General features: G+C 41.2%; 1 protein-coding gene across 1 annotated transcript in view; it reads right to left on the bottom strand.

The window, feature by feature from the left end:
- Positions 1-21,443, bottom strand: part of LOC134222773 (protein sax-3-like) — a 121,824-nt gene extending 100,381 nt beyond the window's left edge. The window contains exon 1 of the mRNA XM_062701929.1: positions 20,549-21,443. Coding sequence (XP_062557913.1) covers positions 20,549-21,443 — 895 coding nt within the window. The remainder of the gene's footprint in view (positions 1-20,548) is intronic.
- Positions 21,444-21,681: the final 238 nt, after the last annotated feature.

Below are 21,681 nucleotides of genomic sequence, written 5' to 3'. Positions count from 1 at the left end.
TGGGAAGTGAAAGTGATTCCTCATTTATCATTCCTCATTTCCGACATTTTACAGTGAAAAGTAAGAAATAGAAAGTGAGAGATGAGGTAACTTCTCATTTCTCGCATCACAATTCGCATTTCTCATTTCACGCTGCCAGGTTTTCACAGTGAAAAGTGAGAAGTATCTCTATGAATAGTGAGAAGTGGGGAATGAAAAGTGAGAAGTGGAGTGACTCACTTCTCACTGCTCATTTCTTGTATTTCATTTCGCATTCCTTATTTCGCACTTCTCAATTTTCACAGTGAGAACTGAAAAATGCGAAGTGAAAAATCCGATATGGGACATGCGAAATGAGGAATGAGACGCAAGTAAAAAGTGAGGAATAAGCAGTGAGAAGTGACACGGTTCGTACCATGTGTATAGACGCATATGCCGTGGAGTGTGGGTTCGATTCCCGCCCTGGAATGGAGAATTTTTTTCGCGAAGCGGGAAATTTCTCATTAGTCCACTGGGTGTTGTGCAAATGTCCTGTCCGTTGTCTAATGCTAGATGGTAAGTTTTCAGTATGTGCGGCCTCTGGTCGAAGACGATGATTCTGTATTTCTTCTTTTACTATTTCTCTCATCGCTCTTTTGCAGGGAATCATTTTTTTAATGCGCATTCGAAACAAGCGAGAAAATAGAACCAACGATAAAGCTTCGTTTTTGTCGGAGATAATAATGACAAAGATCCGAAAAAAATTTTCAGCAACAAAAAAGAAGACAATTTTGTTGCTAACTTTTCATCCAATTATTTTGTTTTATTTCTAGCAAATTCCGGTTTTATGCCAACACAGTTTTGGGTTTTATGGAAATATTCGAGAATCGAAGAATGATTACAAAATTAGCATCGTATTCTCAGAAATATCAGAGCACGCAAGGTAAATTATTCTTGTCATATTATGTTCGGGTTCTGATAAAGGTTTGTCGCTAGGTGCGTTTGTCAGGAACAAACTCTGTTGATGACAAAGAGTATATTGTTAGGCGTTGCTCGAATATTGATTCCCTGCTCTTTTGAATTTCAACAGTGAGAAGTGAGAAATTATGAGTGACAAGTACGAAGTTCGACGTCTCAGTTCTCACTCTTTCACTTCTTGCTTTGTACTTTTGCTTTCTTACTTCTCATTTTTTTTTCAACTAGCTATAGACTAACGCAAAATGAACTCCCACAAGAAATTATGACGTTTGAGCGGGTCGCATAATGAACGCAAAATGAACTTTTGTTCGAGAAGACGACCCGCTCAAATGTCAAAATCCGTCGGGTGAGTGAATTCGATGAACCCCTGCATAAGTCTATATGTACCCGACCTTGAACGAAGCTGCCAGGTTGATCTGGTAGCTGCTGCTGTAATTGAAAAATTATGAAACAGATTGATCAACTTGGTTATTGTGTTACTAATATTTAACCACATTAGGGTAAGGGCGCAACATAGCTTTGGGACATTTCGTCGAATGACGTTTAGTTGAATGACATTTAGTCGAATGGACATTTGTTCGAAAAGACATTTAGTCGAATGTTGAAAGCGAATTTCAGCCGATAACAGGTAATGTAGTCAAATGGATAATTCATCAATAGATTTTTGGTTAAATTTTGATTGAATAATCCACAATAGACATGTATGAGCTGATTAGAGGAATTCTTGGGCGTGGGGATCAGCAGCGGACGAAACGAATACGGAAGCTACTGAAATAGCAAAATATTAGGTACTGATGGTGAAATACCTATGATATCAATGTTATTTTGCTAATACTTTGGAGATGAAATGGACCAGACGTGTTATTGGTTTCGTTGCCATTTTTTTTCTCTCTAATTTATTTTCGGCCGTTTCTATAAAGTTTTCAAAAACGGACAATTTTCAAGAATGGATCGGATACAGGTCTGAAGTAAATCATGTTTGATCGAGCCTTTTTCGGAAATCGTGCGGACCGTGCCGGAGAAAGCATTCGAATTCACGTTGCCAACGTGACGTTGGTGTGTTTGAACCGTGCGGACCTTTCCCAAACATCTGCAACAAGTTACAATTCCCGGGCCCTTGCTGTTTGTCCTTGGAGATCATAAAGTATAATTTCGTTTCCTTTCCTTTTTATATAAATTCGTATTATCGATGTATTTCTTTGTTATCATCTATATATTGGTAACCGTATTACTAATTTATACTAAGCGTTTTTTGTATAGTCGTTCTTTTTATTTTCGTAAATAATACAATACCGCAAATAATACAAACAACCATGATTTTCATGATATAACTTTCACCGCATGTGGCACTCTGAAATGATTCGCAATGTCCAATGTGCCTGTCCAGGATTTTGTAAGCCTTTTCGACAAAAAATAACTGGAACCCTACAAGCATTTTGCCTGTTCAATACATAAACTGATTCATATTTGTAAAATGAATTAAAAATTGAAAATATTTTTTTCCGATTTTATCACATTCCCTATTTTATCACCCCGAAATTCACTAGGGGGTGAAAAAATCGGGATATTGCTTTATTAATTACGTTTCTCATTTTATTTGTTATACACATTCAATTCTCTCTAATCGACGGTAAATTCTTCTCCGACATCACGAACGTCCGCACTTACCGCACTGCGAATATCCGACCACCTCCTCGTTGCAGTATGCCCGCGCTCAAAACTCTCGACGGTGAACAACACGCGTCGAAGTTGGACGCCGCGGTTTAACATTGTGCGGCTACAAGACGGTAGACTAGCCCAAGAATACGCGCAGCAGCTGGAAGTGGCACTCCCAACGGAAGAGCAGCTAGGCGCGAAGATGGCTGGAGAGATATTCGATCCGCCATTGCATTGGTAGCACCGCAACCGCTGCACTTGGCACGGTGCCCCCGGATCAGAGAAACGACTGGTATGCTGGCGAATGTGAGCAGTTAGTAGAAGAGAAGAATGCAGCATGAGCGAGATTGCTGCAACACCGCACGAGGGCGAACGAGGAACGATATAAACAGGCGCGGAACAGACAAAACTCGATTTTCCGGAGGAAAAAGTGCCAGCAGGAAGATCGAGCCCGTGGAGAGACAAAGCAACTGTACCGCGCTGATAACGCACGAAAGTTCTATGAGAAGTTGAACCGTTCACGTAAGGGCCACGTGCCACAGCCTGATATGTGTAAGGACATAAACGGGAACCTTCTTACGAACGAGCGTGAGGTGATCCAAAGGTGGCGGCAGCACTACGAAGAGCACCTGAATGGCGATGCGGCAGACGAAGATGGCGGTATGATGATGGACCTGGGGGAGACGTCTCACTACTCACTGTTGACCAGATCGGTCAAATAACCTGTTTGGACAAATAACCAGAGTTCGTACTGCTCTCTCAATCTCAGGAGAACAGGACAGACAGGATGCTCCCTCACGAAAATTTTCGAGGAGAAATTGCTTTTCGGGAAAGAAAAACAACCTGGAGAGTGATAACCATTTTCCTCTCACTTCGATTGCCGCCAAACGTTGATTTGCTCTTTTTATCAAATATTCGAGTCTTTTCGTGGATTCATCAATGCAAATGGTAGTAGCTCATGTGGAACAAATAATTTAATGTTTTCAAGTCAAGACTTTTTTTTTTCCTTTTTAGGATTATGGTTGAACGCCATAAACTCGAAACAGAATAAAATAGCTGTCGGAAAGATAAGAACGAAATCTCGCATCAACCGACTCACGAAATATTTTTACATGGTCCCATATCGGAAGACCTGAATGACCATTTCAGTCTTTACAGCTTACCGGAAGGCCGTAGATTTTACCCTGTATTATCGGCACTATGCGAGCACGGAACTTTCCTTATTCAATGCGGAAGTAGATTGTGCGGGAACTGGACGTAGTCTTTTCTATGTCTGCTATTCCGACAGGCGATTCATTCCCAAAAAGCATTTCAGCCCTACAACTTCACTAGTCGTGTACAATTACATACATATTATATAATTTCGTATAGAGCACTAGGAGTGATGCATATTTTTTTATTATTCCCATAATAGGATTTGTTAATATTTTTTTTCTGTAAATAGAGAAAAAATTGAAACAAATTTATATTTTGCTGGGAATTCGAATTATTTCCCACTCTCGGCCCGGCAATATGACATTGGACGATCTTCATAAGCAAAAATGAATGAAAGGGTCACTTCCAGATTTTCTCAGAGAATTTTGGAACATTTAAAAGGCCGCTTTGTGGTTTTCATTAGAGCATTCTGTAACCACAAATTGATTAGGGATCTTGAAATAAGTCCATTACAATATAGGGATTAAATATAACGTCCTGCCATAACCCAAATTACGAACATTTAATAGCATTTATTGGGGACTTCTGTAGGTTCCAGTCTTCTTGATAAGTATCACATAATAAACAATCGGGACAAAAACCTTTGAACAATTAATGCTGCAGCAATAAATACTGTTGTTCAATGCGCGTGTCCTTGCACGAAAACTCGAGAAAAATATCCATCAGCGTACCCCCAAAGGCGAGTAAAGTTATCCTAAATCGGGCATGTAGAAGAAGCAAACCTTAAAAACAATTATGGTCTAAAAGAAATAATTGTTTTAAATCTAAAAACAGGCTTCAGAAACATGAAAATTCCAAACCAAATTATGACAGTCAAAGGTTTTCACTTGTAAATTTCAAGTAAACATCGATTGGCAAAATAATTTTATGAAAATTATAGTGAACGCAGCATGTGTCAAAAGGGGTGATTCAAAGCTTTATGCAGGGCTGGTAGCGACCAATGCCGCTCAAAATAGTGACTTTAGTGACCAAAGCTGACGAAAAAAGGGACCAAATAGTGACTTTCAGTGGCAGAAAAAGTGACCAAATAGTGACTTTCAGTTTCAATTGCAATTTTGATGAGACGGAATTTAACGTTTTAAGGTCGTGGTTTTTGTCGAATGTTTTTTCGTAATTTGTGGCGGATTCTTTACTCCCCACTCTCTCATAACGAACTCAAAAGAGAATCGAAAATCGTGCACGCTAACTTTTGCCCATTTTTTTTATCCCACGGAAATTTTACTAAATATCATTCAAAACTCAAGCTCAAAACTATGAGTAGTCCTGCGAGCAAATCAAATGTTTGCACCACTTGAAGTGAGCGAAACATGGTTATCTATCACTCGTAAGACCTGTTTTTCTTTCCCGAAAAATGATTTCTAGGCAAAAATCTGCTTGAATGAACATTCTCTTCTAGTGAGAATGTGTGGAAATTACGATCACTGGATTAGCTGAACACCTAGAACCTAGAACACCCAGAATTTCCTTCTATCAAATTTAACGGACAGCCTAGGAGGGTGACGGCCCCGGGATTGCCGGGACGCCCCCAACCGGAAGCTGTTGGAACCGGAATGGGGATCCCTCCCGACTGTTCTGGGAGCGATACGCCTTCCTCTGCTCTATTGGTTAGAAGCCTATAATGACAGGAGCTAACCAACAACATGAGTCAACTAGCTTCAAACATATCCTTACGGTGTCAGACTCATCGGACAATCATCGAATCAACGGTCAGCCTAGGAGGATGAGGGCCCCAGAACTGCCGGGGCGCCCCCAACCGGATGCTGTTGGAACCGGAATGGGGATCCCTCTCGGCTACCCTGGGAGCGATACGCCTTCCTTGGTTCCATTGGACATGAGCTCCAAAAACGAGAACAGTGAATGAACATCAACTGGTTGGCCTTCCACCAACGTTTAGATTGGAACCACAATAGACTCGTTCTTCGTCGGTCGGCTCACTACCGACTACTCAGCTGAAATCAGCTAATCATCGCAAGTAATACTGGTCCAGAAACTATTCAGTGGCTCACTATCCTTGCACCATAATAAACAGAAAACTCTTCCTTGATTGGTTCACAGTCAGCTTCAAACTGTCGATATTTCCAACAGCCCAAAAAGACGACTAATAACACCTAACTCGGTATGTGGAAATTAAGCCAGGGTGAATGCCTAATCCACAATCCCAGCAAATTGGTGCTGGTGGACAACTGGATTATCACTCTACAGTTCCGCTAGCTATGATGACTGGTCTACAGAAACAGAAGACAAAACTTTCCTTCAACCACGAATGGGAACACTCCAAAAATAGGTCACCAGGACGGGACTGCCATACTGGTAGGTCTGCTGCCAGAATTTCCTTCTATCGATTTTAACGGACAGCTCAGGAGGATGACGGCCCCGGGATTGCCAGGACGCCCCCCATCAGAAGCTATTGGGACCGGAATGAGGATCCCTCCCGGCTGTCCTGGGAGCGATACGCCTTTCGTTGCTCTATTGGACATGAGACCTAAAAACGGAAACAGCGGATCAACATCAACTGGTTGACCTACCATTCGATCAAAACTACAACAGGTTCTTCCTCTGTTGGTCGGCTTACTGCTGACTACTCAGCTGAAGCAGCCCATCATCGGCCCAATTCTGAGCCAAAACGGGAATCAAGCCAGGGTGAATACCTAATCCACAATCCCGGCAACTGGGTGCCGGTGGACAACTGGACTATCACTACCTGAACTACTTGAACTGGTATACACAACTATAAGACAAAACCATCTCTCAGCCACAAACGGAAACACTCCAAGAAAATGGCAACCACAACAGGACCTTCATTCATCGGTCGGCTTAATGCGACTACTCAGCCGAAACAACCCATCATTGGCCGAATCTTTGAGCCAAAACTGATTAACGGCTCACTACCATCGCTCCACAAAAGATGGATATCTTTTCGTCGATTGGTTTATTACCACTTAACGCATTATCCTAATGTCATTATCGATTTACGAAAAAGAAAATTTGGAAACGACGTGACTATCGACTTCGATTATACGAGAGAACTGCAAATCCGGGAACGCTAGGTCGCCCCCAACTGGAAGATACTTGGGACCAGCATGGGGATCCCACCTGGTCGTTCTATGGATTCAACTCTACACGGAGTCATCACGAAGTCAAAATGTAACGTTGGACGGGGGAGCTGGCAATCGGGGAACGCCGGATCGCCCCCAACTTGGAAGCTCTTGGGGACCTACTTAAGAAAAATGCAGATTTGCTGTAGGTGCCTCGGAAGTTTTTGGAATTTTTAGTGCGAAAGGAACATCAGTTCGGATCGTTTTGGTAGAAAACGAAACAAAAATTACGAAAAAAAATTCAGTTACAACGAACCTGGGATTGAAAGCTCAACCTCCTGCTTATAATGCAGAACCGTCGGGCTCGTCTTCAAATTCAAAAGTTACCAAAATTTAACGAATCTAACAAAATCTAAAAAAAATCACGATTGGAATCTTTTACATTTATGCTATTTAAAATATATAAGTTATCATCACAATATTTTTTGAAAAATTTCAAAATATTGAGCGAAGTGGATGTTGGGAGGGAAAAACGGCTTCTATTTTTCCATGTTCTTACAACAAAATTACTTTGGGGATCCCTTACATATTTAATGTATCGCCTTTTTAATTCGATTGCAGTACAATCATAGATGCAAATATCATTATTTCGATTTGAAAATAAATATTTTTATTTTACCAAAATATCACGCGTCGAGAATCATAACTTCGTTAATAACTCAACAGTTACAACCGTGATTGTTGCGTCTGGTGCAAGATACAATCATCCTTTAACACACCAAACCATTAAATCTTCGGCAATTCACTACAATGATAAAAAGTCGACACATCGACGAAGAGCAATGGATTAATGCAGTTACGCCCCTATGATTCAAAGCACGAGCTTTGTGATAAAACAATTTTCTGTTATAACAAAACTGATAAGCATGTTTGTTTTAGGTATGTACTAAATAACAAGCCTTTAATCAACTATTGATTTCCCTGAAGCACCAGGAAGAATATCTAACATTGAAAAGATTAATCTGAACCGCCAATAGTGCAATTGATAGGGGAGACTGGGCAGACTCTAACTACTTTTCTCATTTTCGATGTATCTTAGCGCATGCAATCTTCAAAATTAGGGAGACTTTATTCCCTTTATATAATATCTATATCCTTTCCCGTCAAAAATTACATCTCGTTTGATTGTCTCACTTTCTTTCTCTATCTTTCAACTCTCTCTCAAGCGTCTATTTTAAAAATCGAAAACAAAAGTAGAAAAAATGCTGCACGAGTGAACCAGTCTGAAAATTTCATTCGTCCAAAATCCGGCGAATGTTAGCCCAATCTTGAAAAACAACACTTTTTTAATATTTTGTTTAAAATTTTAAAAATACTTAGGGGCGTCAAAAAATATGGGTTTTTTGAGAATGTTGACTTTAAATAAAATAAAGAATCGATTGAGCAAATAAAGAATGTTGACTGGAAAGGTCAATTAGCTACTGGTGAAATGCCAATAAGAGCATCGAGTAAAATGGCTGGCGAAGTTTCAGAGCGATCATTTTTCCAAGATCCGTAATTTCATTTTCGCCGTGAACAAAGCATCATCCGACTTATACATAAAGCTTCATTCAAAAATAGTCAATAGTTTCAAAATAGTTGAAAATAGTGACTTTTTGCGAGAAAAAGAGACTTTAGTGACTTGAGGTCGAAAAAAGAGACTTTTTAGTAACTTGCCCGAAAAAAGTGACCAAGTCACTAAAAAGTGACCCGCTACCAGGCCTGTTTATGGCACTGTCGCGTAAAAAGCTGGATAGGCAAGATTTCCGTTTATCTTCATAGGTTAATTCTAGGGAAAAGTTGATGGGTGAAAGATGATCCTCAAAATAAACAAATAAAAAAAATCTCCAAAGGCCCGAAAAATGCTTGCTTTGATCTCATTGAAACGAAAAGTCGGAACCCTGCAAATAACATATTCGTACAAAAGATCTGTTCAGTTAAATGACCTATTGGGCCATATGACAAATATATGGGCAAATGGCTTTCGTCCAAACGACCCTTTCCCAATTTTGAAACACTTTTGCAAACCCTGATTGGTGGAGAAGAAATGCGGCCGACTGAAAAAGGTGAACTATCTGTGATTGAAGACGAGAAGTTTCGAAACCTTTGGACTAGGATGCGTGTCGAACGAGTTTATGCTAGTCAAGCTGGAGTAATAGGGAGGGCGGTTGCACAAACAAGTGGAGAAGTTCTACAACGTGCTGTGGCGAAACTTGATTTGCGAGCAGCCGAGTGGTTCGATTATGACACAGAAACGGAAGTTCAACCCCAACGAAGGGGGAGGGGGCGGCTGAGTACATGGTGCAAGTAGGAAAGCACTTAAAACCTCACTAAAAACTGATTTTTTAGAGTTTGTTATTTTAAATGACTGTACCATTTGAATAAATTGCTCAAGACAATAATTGCACTGTATCTGTCTTAAACTACATATCAACAACTGTGTCGATCCTGATTTGACCAACTAAACAATTTTATTGATTGAAATAAAATAAACACAAATGAAGTTTCTTATATATTTAAACTACTGTAAAAAGTCTATTCTGCCACTGTGCATCGCCAAGGGCTCGCCGCTCTTTTTTTCCAACCATCTAAATAAAAGGCCCACCATGACTTTTTTTATCATCAGCTAAATAAGTTTCTAGGTTAGGTACCTATGTACGTTGGACCCGGAGCACGATTTATTTAGTCAACGCGGCGGCGAGGTCACATCTTGATGGCATTTCGCATTCAGGTGTGCGGAATGTGTGTGCAAAACGCTAAATAATGCAAAACGCTCTCCAAAAATGGATTATTTGGCATTTCAGGATGCGGACCATGGCCGCCGCAAGATGGGATCTCCCCCCGTCGGTGAGGGTGAGAAAGTTCAAATCGAAAAGTGTTGCTAAGACAAAGCTTAAATTTAGATTGCGTGTCTTTGGTTCCCTCGGTAGGTCGGTTGGTCGGTTGGTCAAAGCCCGAGCAAGCGGAGTGGTGTAAATCTCGTGGGATCCAACACGTGACAAGAGCAAAATGGATCTCGACAGTCATGGCATGCGGTCTTTTGTGAGCAGTGCAGCAGAACCACAAAGATTGCACATTTTCCGCTGAGTTGGTCTCCGTAGAGGAATGAAGAGTTACTGCAGTTACTTTGCTTGATGCGGTGGCAATGAGAGCAGACTGGGCAGCCAGCTGACGGACCGGTGCGGTAGCTAGCTGAAAGCCAGACGAGCTGAGATTGGGGACGAGACGACAAATAAGCTGCCTGACAGCAGAGGAACGACTCTGAAGCATGTGGCCAACGGGGTGGACGACAAAGCTGGGTAATTTTACGCCATGGCCGTCTCGCAACCAGTGCTCTGCTGAGGGATTACTGCGGAACTCCGGGAGGAATACATGTTTGCTGCTGACTGGCAAGAGTGTCAATCATAATTCTTGTTTACAACAGTTTATTCATTGGTTTAGTTCAACAAGTTATTATTTGTCGGAGCAGTCGCGCTGCTGCGGGAATTGTCTACAGTGAAATCTTGCTGTTTGAATGATTGTTTGTGATTTCTGGTAATGTTTGATTTTATTTCTACAGAATTAGAAATTCAGTAAACCATCTGGATTGAACAGCAGGCACGCCAATCATCTTGAGAATTTGAGCTGATTGAAGATTACTCTGAGAAATAATATTCGAAATTCTATGCTTGTGGATGAATCTGGAGCAGTACTAAAAGTCACAGAAAAATTAAGATTTTACTAAGCAGTATTGATTCCGCAAGAAAATGCTTCGCTAAACTATCTCTCATTATTAACATGCGAGCGTTTTTTGTCTATTCCAACTTTCTGAAAAAGCTTCAAACAAAACTTCAACATCTCTAGTTAAATTACCGAAAATCTTTTCATCATTTCCCGTCTCGTGTTAATTAAATTTTAACCTGCTGCTCGTTTTCTAAGAAAAACTTCGAAGAAATCCTTCCACACTTTTGGCCACATGTGAAACTTCCTCGGCAGGAAAATCCTTGCGCTTGGAGAACTCACTTCCCAAGCAGCCGGAACGCAAAGCGCCGAGCATATTATCTACCTGCGTTACGGGGCTGTGGGTGTGTCGCCCTCTCGGAAAAGCCATTTATCATCGCAACTTATCAAGTCTCTGAAGCGCGAAAGGATTTTCCAGCTTGCTGCTCGTCTGGGTGTCAGAACAGCAGCACTAATGAGTGTTGATACACTCGCGCGTGTGCGGGTAGCAAACATGATTAATATTTTCGTTGCCTCACCAACCGAAGCGTTCGTTGGGAAAAGTCAATTAGCAAAACGGTGATTAAATACATCACACTCGAGATGGCTGAGATGAAGCTTTTTGCGAGGAAATGGAAATTTGTAGGAATCACCGGTTGGTGCTCTTGAAACAATGAAAAAAGGACGAGTTTGTGGTACGCTTATTGATGAAATGTCATTAACAGTTCGAATAGCTAAAAATAAGTATGTACATCAATTTATACGTTCTTGTGAAGGGTTTCTTTACATTTTTTCAACAGACATTAACTGCAAAATCTTCTGTGGCAAGTTAATTGAGTTGGAGGGAGCTGCGAAAATATTTAATGAGAGTTTCCGAATATCTTCAAAAACTTCTAAGCGAGTTCCTGAGTGTTGTTTATAAGTTCTTATTACACATATTCGATACATTTCGGCTTTATATGATTTGCTTTAACCAGCTCTATTTTAAGTGCTTCAATTTTACTTCCAGCATTACTGGACCGACTAAATCTTCCAACTGTGCCTATGGTCTATTCAGATCTAAAAACTGAACTTTAGATCCCATATTCCATTCGTTTCCCAAGCAGCAACCTTCAAACGGAAACTATCCTGAGGCATAATATCCATCGCTCAAATCCTTTGAGCACCGGCTGCTGCGGCAGCTCCTCAACAACAATGCGCTACCGTAGGCCAGTTTCGTAGCTCCAAATGATGGCCGGGTAGGTACTTTAATCTCTGCGCCGTTCGTAGGCAAAAGTCATAGACCGCCGCCGAACGAGGGGATTATTTTTACGAGCCCACTTTTCCTACCATCCTTTGTTCCGCAAATCTAGCCCAGAGTCAGCCAGTACGGGATATGCCCATATTGGATTCAACGATGATGATGACGACGACGACGACGATGCTCCAATTCTTCGGCACGCGGACCAAGATCATTGGCGAAAGATTAAAATTTATGGTCAATTGATTGTTTTCCTTCCTTCCCCTGTTGGCGGGTGCTGCAAAAAATATTGGACTGGGGTAGGTATCGGAGAAACAGCCAGAAGCATACACTTATTCACCGTGGAGTTGTACCGCGTCCGAGGAAGCGGGCAACGAACCGGGTCTCTTATCTAAATATTTTCACGGTTGCATGCGCTTTCGGGGCTGGATTATCCCGTTGCCCGTGTGTCGCCTTGGGGCATCAGCGCCAGCGTCGGAGCATAAGTAACAGTGTCAGTGCTCAGTAAGCAATAACAGCAAAACGACGACCAGACTGAATAGGACAACTTTACGCGATGATGATGCCACGAGCGAGCGCAGATAGTGGGGCGGTCGATTGGCCGGTCGTCGTCGGTACCAACTCGGCAGAAAAGAAACCTGTCCTGCTATCCAAGAAAGAATGTTAATGTTCCGCTATTATTTTATTAACCAAGTGCAATCTCTACGGCGTGGACACGGTGTACTTTTTTTCAGGGTTGCCGCCCTGCGACAATGACCCATTGAGGAATGGGTTGTGCTCTACACTTCACATAGTTGGTTGCGGTCTGTGTCGAGTAGCATTTCACGTTTTATAGCACATTTTGAGTGGTTTTCAAGAGCAACAACTGACAAGAAAACCAAGAGCTACATATCTTTAACTTCCTGATGACTACTTACCAGGCGTGCTTTTGATTCGAAGAAAGCTGTGAACTGCATTCCTGTTTTTTAAGCTTTTCATATAGTCAGGTTAGTTGCTTTTATTAGTTCTGTTAGCTTCTAAAAAACTGATCTCATCTCATCCATAGCTCTACGCAGTCTATACTGTCGTTGCCGCCTTTGGAATCGATTAAAAGATGGTGCACCGGGACTTGGTTTGAATGGCATTAAAGAAAGATTTATCGAAAAATGAAAATCTGGTCCGTTGCCGAGAGCTCATCAACGAGGCCCGCTTGAAGACTTTTGATAGAACTTGCGTATTTGTATAGAACAGCACAGCTGCTCCATTTAATTACATTCCGCTATTTCCAGGCCGTGTATCTTCTCCTGCAAGAGGATAATCTGCTGTCTCCATTTGCATCTACAGCGTTCCACATTCTGTAGGGTCTCTTTCTGCAGCATGGCCACCAGCATATGTTAATATTTCGTAGAACCAATTGTTGCTCTCAGCTGCGTCGCTATAATGGCTGCTTCTACTGTACTTCAGCAGTCCTCAAGAGACACTTCTTTCGACAACGTTTCATCAAGGTGCTGCGCAATGCTTCAGCCGCTATAGGTCGTACCGAGGCAGTCGTCGATACCGAGTATTTTTGATAACGTATAGTGGTCAGAAACAATGTTAGCGCCATGATAGGTACTGTCGTCGATCTCCAGGTGTGTCGGTAAAGAAGGCTGTGCTGGAAGTAGGTTCAGCAAATGGCCATTTTCTTAAAGATGGTGAAATCAATCAACCACCAGCAGTTTTCGTTCGCCAGCCGGTGGGCGTTGATCTTTCCAATAGTCGAATCAAAATTTCTCTCGAATTAAACAGCCCGTGCAATTCGAAGCCTCCTCGTTAGCTTTGCTGCTTCCTCGACCGTGTGGACGCTATCCAAGTAGTCATCGATGAAATGGTTCTTGGTTGATCCCCTGGATATAGACCAATCAAGGTAACTCGTCGATGTCGACGATTGCTTCGACGAAGAGTGTAGACAGATTCTGGAGGAGAAGGACGCAGTGTGGGCAGTTGCGCTGCAGCAAGGCAGAACGTGGAACGTTATAGACAGAAGCGGAGACAGCAGACCCGCCTTTTCAGGAGAAGAAACGCCGCCTGGAAGAAGCGGAGTGCGAGGAGATGGAACAGCTGTGACGTACTCAAGAAACACGCAAGTTCTATCAGAAGCTCAACGCATCCCGCAAAGGCTTCGTGCTGCGAGCCGAAATGTGCAGGGATAAGGATGGGCGCATCTTGACGGACGAACGAGTGGTGATCGAAAGGTGGAAGCAGCACTACGAGGAACATTGATATAGCGCTGAGAGTACAGGCAGTGAAAGTCAAGGCATTGGAGAAGATAACTACTTCCGTTCAGCGGACGATGGAATTCAACCAACCCCCACCTTGAGGTAAGTTCAGGATGCCATCCAACAGCTAAAGACCAATAAAGCAGCTGGTAAGGATCGTATCGGAGCTGAGCTCATCAAGATGGGCCTGGAAAAGCTGCCTGCAAAAACTGATAGTCAGAATATAGGAAACGGAACAGCTACCAGAGGACTGTAAGGAAGGGGTTATATGCCCCATCTACAAGAAAGGCGAGAAGCTGGAGTGTGAGACCTTTCGAGCGATCACCATCCTTAATGCCGCCTACAAAGTGATATCCCAGATCATCTTCCGTCGTCTATCACCATCAGTGAATGAGTTCGTTGGAAGTTATCAAGCCAGCTTCGTTGACGACCGCTCGACAACGGACCAGATCTTTACTGTACGGCAAACCCTTCAAAAATGCCGTGAATACCAGGTCCCAACGCACCATCAGTTCATTGATTTCAAGGCGGCATACGACAGTATAGACCGCGTAGCGCGAAAAATTATGGATGAGAACAGCTTCCTTCGGAAGCATACCAGACTGATCAAAGCAACGGTGGATGGTGTGCAAAACTGTGTGCAGATTTCGGGCGAACACTCCAGTTCGTTCGAATCGCGCCGGGGACTAAGACAAGGTGATGGACTTTCGTGCCTGTTGTTTAACATTGCAATAAAAGGTGTCATGCAGAGAGCCGGGTGTAACAGTCGGGGTACGATTTTCAACAGATCCAGTCAATTTATTTGTTTCGCGGATGACATGGACATTGTCAGCCGAACATTTGCAAAGGTGGCAGAACTGTACACCCGCCTGAAACGTGAAGAAACAAAAGTTGGACTGGTGGTGAATGCATCGAAGACAAAGTACATGCTTGTGGGCGGAACCGAGCGCGACAGGGCCCGCCTGGGAAACAGTGTTACGATAGACGGGGATACCTTCGAGGTGGTCGAGGAATTCGTCTACCTTGGATCCTTTCTAACGGTTGATAACAATGTTAGTTGTAAAATACGAAGGCGAATCATCTGTGGAAGTCGGGCCTACTACGGGCTCCAGAAAAAACTGCGGTCAAAAAAGATTCGCCACCGCACTAAATGTGTCATGTACAAGACGCTTATAAGACCGGTTGTCCTCTACGGACATGAAACATGGACAATGCTCGAGGAGGACTTGCAAGCACTCGGAGTATTCGAGAGACGGGTGCTTAAGACCATCTTTGGCGGTGTGCAAGAAGACGGTGTGTGGCGGCGAAGAATGAACCATGAGCTCGCCCAGCTCTACGGCGAACCAAGTATCCAGAAGGTAGCTAAAGCCGGAAGGGTACGATGTGCAGGACATGTTGCAAAAATGCCGGACAGCAACCCTGCAAAGATGGTGTTCGCTTCCAATCCGGCAGGTACGAGACGGCGTGGAGCGCAGCGCGCGAGATGGGCAGACCAGGTGCAAAACGACTTTTCACGACCCACGACCGTGTATTGTGGCGTCACAATGTTCTTGGTCATCCAAGAATTCCCTGGAGTTGAGGCCTTTGAGTCTATTAGCGTGATTAGAGATCAGCAATTATGTTTCAAATATTGTAGATACTCTTAGTGATAGCAAAATTCAAATGCGTTCACAATATATGCTCTTGACCACCCAAGAAATCTCTGGAGTTAAGGCCTTTGAGTCTACACGCATAACTCAAGGTCAGCCAGTCCGTTTCAAATATGGTACATGCTCTTAGTGATAAAATGAATAAAATGCGTTCACAGTATATGTTCTTGGCCATCCAAGAATTCCCTGGAGTTAAGACCTTTGGATCTACACATGTAATCGAAGATCAGTCAGCCTGTTTCAAATATGGTACATACTCTTAGAGATACTATGGTTAGAATGTTAGAATGGCCTTTGGACACATAAAATGAATTCTAACCATAGTAACACTAAGAGTATGTACCTCATATGAAACAGAATGGCTGACCTTTGGTTACTCATGAAGACTCAAAGGCCTCAACTCCAGAGAATTCTTGGATGGCCGAGAACATATACTGTGAAAGCATTCTAACATTTGCATCACTAGAGCATGTCGAATGAAAATAAAATTTGGAATACCCTACCGCAACATTCATGTTTGCCAAAAATACTATGCCTCAAAATACATCAGATCTTACATGGAACAATATACTCAAATACAACTGCTCACTAGCGCCACTTTTTGGAAGAAGTACTCAATATACTGAGCACCGCTTTGTAGTCCTGGACATCCTGAACAACTTTGCCGAATACAACTTGAGCGTAGGTACAAAGGATTATAAGCTAGAGCCATATTTCATACATATAAGAATATTGCAAGCACACTAACGCCACCTATTTGTAAAACTCCTAATTACTTCTTCCATCACAGGGCAGTCCATTCCAACTATACGATCGTTGCTAAAGACATCATCTTTACAAATTCCATATTTGTTCGATACAAATATTTACAATGTATAATATTCCATATATCGGAGTATCTTGAGTAGTCTAAAATAATGGGTTAAAACACACCACCACCTAGCGGCCAAATTCTAAACTAATCAATGCCTTATATCACAATGCACGCCTTCCTGCATAACCGTTTTGAAAAAGTTCAGTTCAAAATGGGTAGGATTTTCAGATATAAGCAAAATAAGGATAAAAAATCATTGTTTTCGTACCCTTTTTTACGAAAACCCCTTCCCGCGAGGTACCCGCCCACCTATGGTCAATCTCAGGTAACGTTCTAAAATATGATTAAATTATCTTTCAAAACAGCCCAAAAAATCCGGAATTGATCTTACAACCAAAATGTTATAGCAATTTCAATTTGGGGTCAATAAGACCCCAGAGCACAGAAGACGTAACTTTTTCAATAAAATTAGCCTGTAGCGTTTATTTTCAAGATTTTTCAAGCGAAAAGATCTCGGCGAGTTTTACCAAACTACAAAGAATTACGAAATTCGGTTGAAATATAAAAAAAACAGCAGCCTTTCAAAGTAGCCTGGGGTTAGGGCACAGACAAAAGGTTAAAGATTAAAAATAGTCTTCTTCAACTAAAAATGTTTGTTAGGGTTTGTAATGAAGTCAGTATTAGCCCGGGAGTTAGAAGGTGTTAGCTCTACTGCAGCTCCAGTGACCCATTTCAGAATGCCTGGTAACTCACGTTCAGTCCGAGGTCACTTTCACGTGCAATAAGTCATTGAATCCATAAACAAACTTCCGAATTTTAAAATTCAGCGCGTATTTAGTTTTGGAATCATATTGACATAATCTCACTAAATTGATCCTTTTCCGGATAATGGAACTGAGGAAGTGAAAATCATTTCTATTGTCCAGGAACAATTCCAGAGCTATGCTGAGCAATTCATTATTTATCCTATAGGCATTTTTGATGTTATTTTATTTTTTATTTATTTAATAATAATCTACATAGCCACATAAGTAACCTCTATTGGTTTTCAAAGTATATGGAACTATAATTATTTCACGAGTGCCAATGTATTCTACCTATTTCTTATAAAATTAGACACACTCTCTGTGAACAGATGAAGACTGCGCTGAAGTCGGCAATTAGTTGGTAAATTATTCCAAATGTTGACGGCTCTATGACGATAAGAATCTTTCAAATAATTAGTCATGCATCGTGAAACAATCAGTATGGGTGCTCTTGTTGATCGCCCATACGTAAAAAAGTTCTCAAGGTATTTTGGGGGATTATTTAGAATTTTGTAAGTTTGGGTGCAGGTACGCAGCTTAAGGTGAAGATCATACGTACAACCTAACAGCAAGTCTGCATAATTCAATATATGATCATGCTTTTTAAGATTAAAAACATACCGAGTAACAGTATTGAAGGCTAAATTAAGTTTTTTTAAGTTCCTCAGTGAAAAAAGACCAAAACGAACATCACCATAGTCGAAAATAGGTATCAGTTGCGATATGGCCATTTTTTTTTCTAATATGTTGTGGAGTGCATTGCCTTAAAGTAGATAGTGAATGTAGAGCATTATGAATTTTCCTACTTACTGAATTAACCTGGGCATTCCAATCCAAGGAATAGTCCATAACAATACCAAGATTTTTAACTGTTTCAGAATATTGTATAAAATCGTCCCCAACTTTCACTAACGGTGCATTCATTTTGGACATACGCTTTGATCGAAAGATAATTGTTTGAGTTTTTCTTGTATTTAGCACAAGTCCATTTAGCTCACACCACCTAACAATATTGCAAATATCCTCGTTCATTTTTCTAACCATATCTGACACACAACTTGGTGGCGCGGAAAGGTACAATTGACAATCATCGGCATATAAATGAAATTTGCAAAAAGACAATACAAGTAATAAATCGTTTATATACATTGAGAAAAGCAATGGACCTAGTATTGAACCTTGAGGTACACCACACGAGAGACTCCTTTTATTTGATTGTTTATTGTCAAATTCAACATATTGAAATCTGTTTGACAAATAAGAAAACACCAGCTTAACTGAAGGTGAATCAAGAAGAAAATTACTTGAAAGTTTATTGCAGAGCAGTTTATGATCGATGGAGTCAAATGCCTTACTAAAATCCAACAATGACATCAAAGTAATTAGTTTTTTGTCCATAGCTTCTCTAATATCATTTTCGATTTTAATCAAAGCTGTTATCGTACTACATTTTTTACGATACCCTGATTGTGATTCACAAATAAGATCATGTTGATTGAGGTGTTCGTTCAGCTGTTTGGAAAGAATTGATTCAAAAATTTTGGACAATGCGCAAAGTATACTGATGGGTCGATAATCTTTCTCAGTAAAAGGACTATCACTTTTTTCAATAGGAATAAGTTTTGCTGTTTTCCAGTGTTCGGGAAACACAGAAAAAGTGATGCATGAATTAAACAGATCTGTTAGATGAGGCAAAATAACATTTAAGGACATTTTTAACATTTTTAATGGAATTTGGTCGACACCTATAGAATCACTTGAAGCTGCGGCAAACTGACACAGAACTTCATCATTAGTGACTCCTTTAAATGAAAAATTGTTTTGAGATGCTGAATCATTGATATGTTCATTGAATGAAAACGGCAAAGCATGTGAAATGAAATAGTTATTAAGGGTTTCAGCAGTAACATCGCCGCCACCCATTTTAGAATTGGAATTTTTCAGTCCAAGTCTTTTTATGTTACGCCAGAGTTGTTTGGCTGGAAGGTCCGCACTGAGATTGATTGTAAAATACTCTCTTTTCGCACGTATGACTTCTCGGTTTGCAAGATTTCTTAATCGTTTAAAATTATTCCACCTGCGATCATCATTTTTATCTCGTTTCCAGCACTCATAGGCCTCAGAACGGTTCTTAAAAACTTTTTTAATATGATTATTCAACCAAGGGTAATTAGGGTCTTTTCCAACTTTCTTTTTCAAAGGAGCATGTTGATTGATTATCGATACAAACAGCTTGTTAAAGTAATTAAGTTTCTCATTAACATCATTGTGTTGGTACATCATGTCAAAATTAGAATTGCGTAAGCTTGAGATGAATGATTCACTATCAATTTCATGGTAATCGCGAGCCCAATACACCTCAGAGCATGTTTTAGGATGCCTGAATTTGAAATCAATACACACGAAGTCGTGGTCACTAATACCTCCAATAGATGATTGATATACATTATTGATAAAACTGGTGCAGTTTCCTGTAAATAGATCGATTGTAGAGGATGTGCAGCCAACCTTGTGGCAGGTAGGGAAAGTTTTAATTAGTTTAAAGGACAGTGCATTTATTTGATCACACATGTTTCTTGTTTTTAAATTGCTTTCTAGCATCATGTTAACATTAAAATCTCCTGCAACCAAGATATTAGGCTCAGTAGCGAAGATTTCAGAAATAAGATCGAATACGACGTGTAATTTAGATAGGTTTATGTCGGGTGGCTTATATATTATTCCACAGACTAGATTGGCTTGTTTAAGTTTAACGAAAAGGTAATTGATATCGCTCTCGCTTCCCGATTTAGAGATGACAGTAAACTTTAAATTCTTCTTCAAATAAAGGGCAATTCCCCCTCCTCGAACTTTTTTCTTCGTGTGTCGATCAGATCTGATGATGTTATATCCACTTATCTCAACAATTTTGTTTGTATGAGTTGATTTAAGCCACGATTCAACGACAGCAAAAACACCAAGTTCAGATTTTTCTAGGAGCGCACGATAGTTGGCTATGTTATTAATTAACTTCTGGCATTGTGTAGACCAATTTTCAAAAAATTCTTAGAGCGTCTTTGAAGCAGGGATTGCACCTGACTGTAATCCATGTAATGGAGTTCAATTTTTGAATCGTAAATTGTATCGCAAATTTCTGAATGAGAAATATTATGGGAAGGTACATTGGCATTTATGTTGTTATTAGAGGAATTGAACGTTTCTCGTTTTTTGATTCGAACTCACGGATTTCAACGCCTTCTGGCCAGTAGAATCTGTCATTGATGAATGAAATCAAATCATCGGACACAGACACTTTAAAAGAAACAAACGACAGTTCACTGATGTCCTTGTTGCGCGGCACTAGTTTTACGCATCTCAGCGTGGATTCTCCAACGTTGAGTGTTTCTCGGAGGTATTCCAGGACGTCTTCTTCGTTTTGTTCAACATGGAAGGGAGTTACATAGAACGATTTCAGATTATCAGCGGATGTTTCTCGACGATAGCTTCTGTTTACTACACGCAGACGACAGTTCTGTTGCTCATCCGCAGGCAAACCGTTAGGTACGTTTTGATGATTGATACCATTGATACCATTGTTGACAGTATGTGGAGACGAGCTAGAGTTGGTTATGGCATTGGGGTTTTTGGCGGCAACGGAGCTGATGGTGGCGACAGAGTGGGTGGTGGCGACGGAGCTGTTTGTAGCGGCAGAACGGGCGGTGGCGACGGAAGTGGTGGCTGTACTTGTGTCAGAGCTTGTTGTATTCATTGTAGCGTAGATAACGGGGGCAGCAGCGGTGTCATTAGTTGCTTTGGAAGTGGAGGCAGTGGCACAATTTGTGACGGTAGCGGCATAGGTAGTGGGATCAGCAGAATTTACATTATTGTTGGCAGGAAAAGTAACTCTGGATCGACAAGGCGGTGAAACATTAATGTGATCACTAGATTCATCGCCAATCAAGTCAGCATTAGTTTCTCCTTCAGCACCAGTTAACGTCATATTTGCAGCATTCGATCGAAGAGAAAGGTCCAAATTGAAGCGGTCAATACTGTTGTAGAACTCGGAGTGATCATGCAGTGCTGGTCCCGTTGACGAAAAGTTCTGTAGTCTGGATGAAATGTTGGAATCGCGGCGCATTGAAGTGGAGATTGATAGTAAGTTGCAGAGGGTTTTCAAATTCTCTCGAACTGTCCGATCCTTAGATCCATAGAGTCGACACGAAGTAGAAGATCCCGCATCGTCTTCATGATTACTGATTCTCGATCCATTATGCTGGGGTTAAAATTGACTCTACAGTTGTCGCAGAACCAAAGAAGGCCCACATTGGCTGTCCAAGCTTTGAAGTTGGTGGAGTTCAGACCAACGCATCCAGGGT

This window comes from Armigeres subalbatus, chromosome 3, assembly GCF_024139115.2.
Source record: "Armigeres subalbatus isolate Guangzhou_Male chromosome 3, GZ_Asu_2, whole genome shotgun sequence".
Taxonomy (NCBI): Eukaryota; Metazoa; Arthropoda; class Insecta; order Diptera; family Culicidae; genus Armigeres; species Armigeres subalbatus.
Note: the sequence above shows the minus strand (reverse complement) of the source record. Positions and strands in the feature narration are given on the sequence as shown.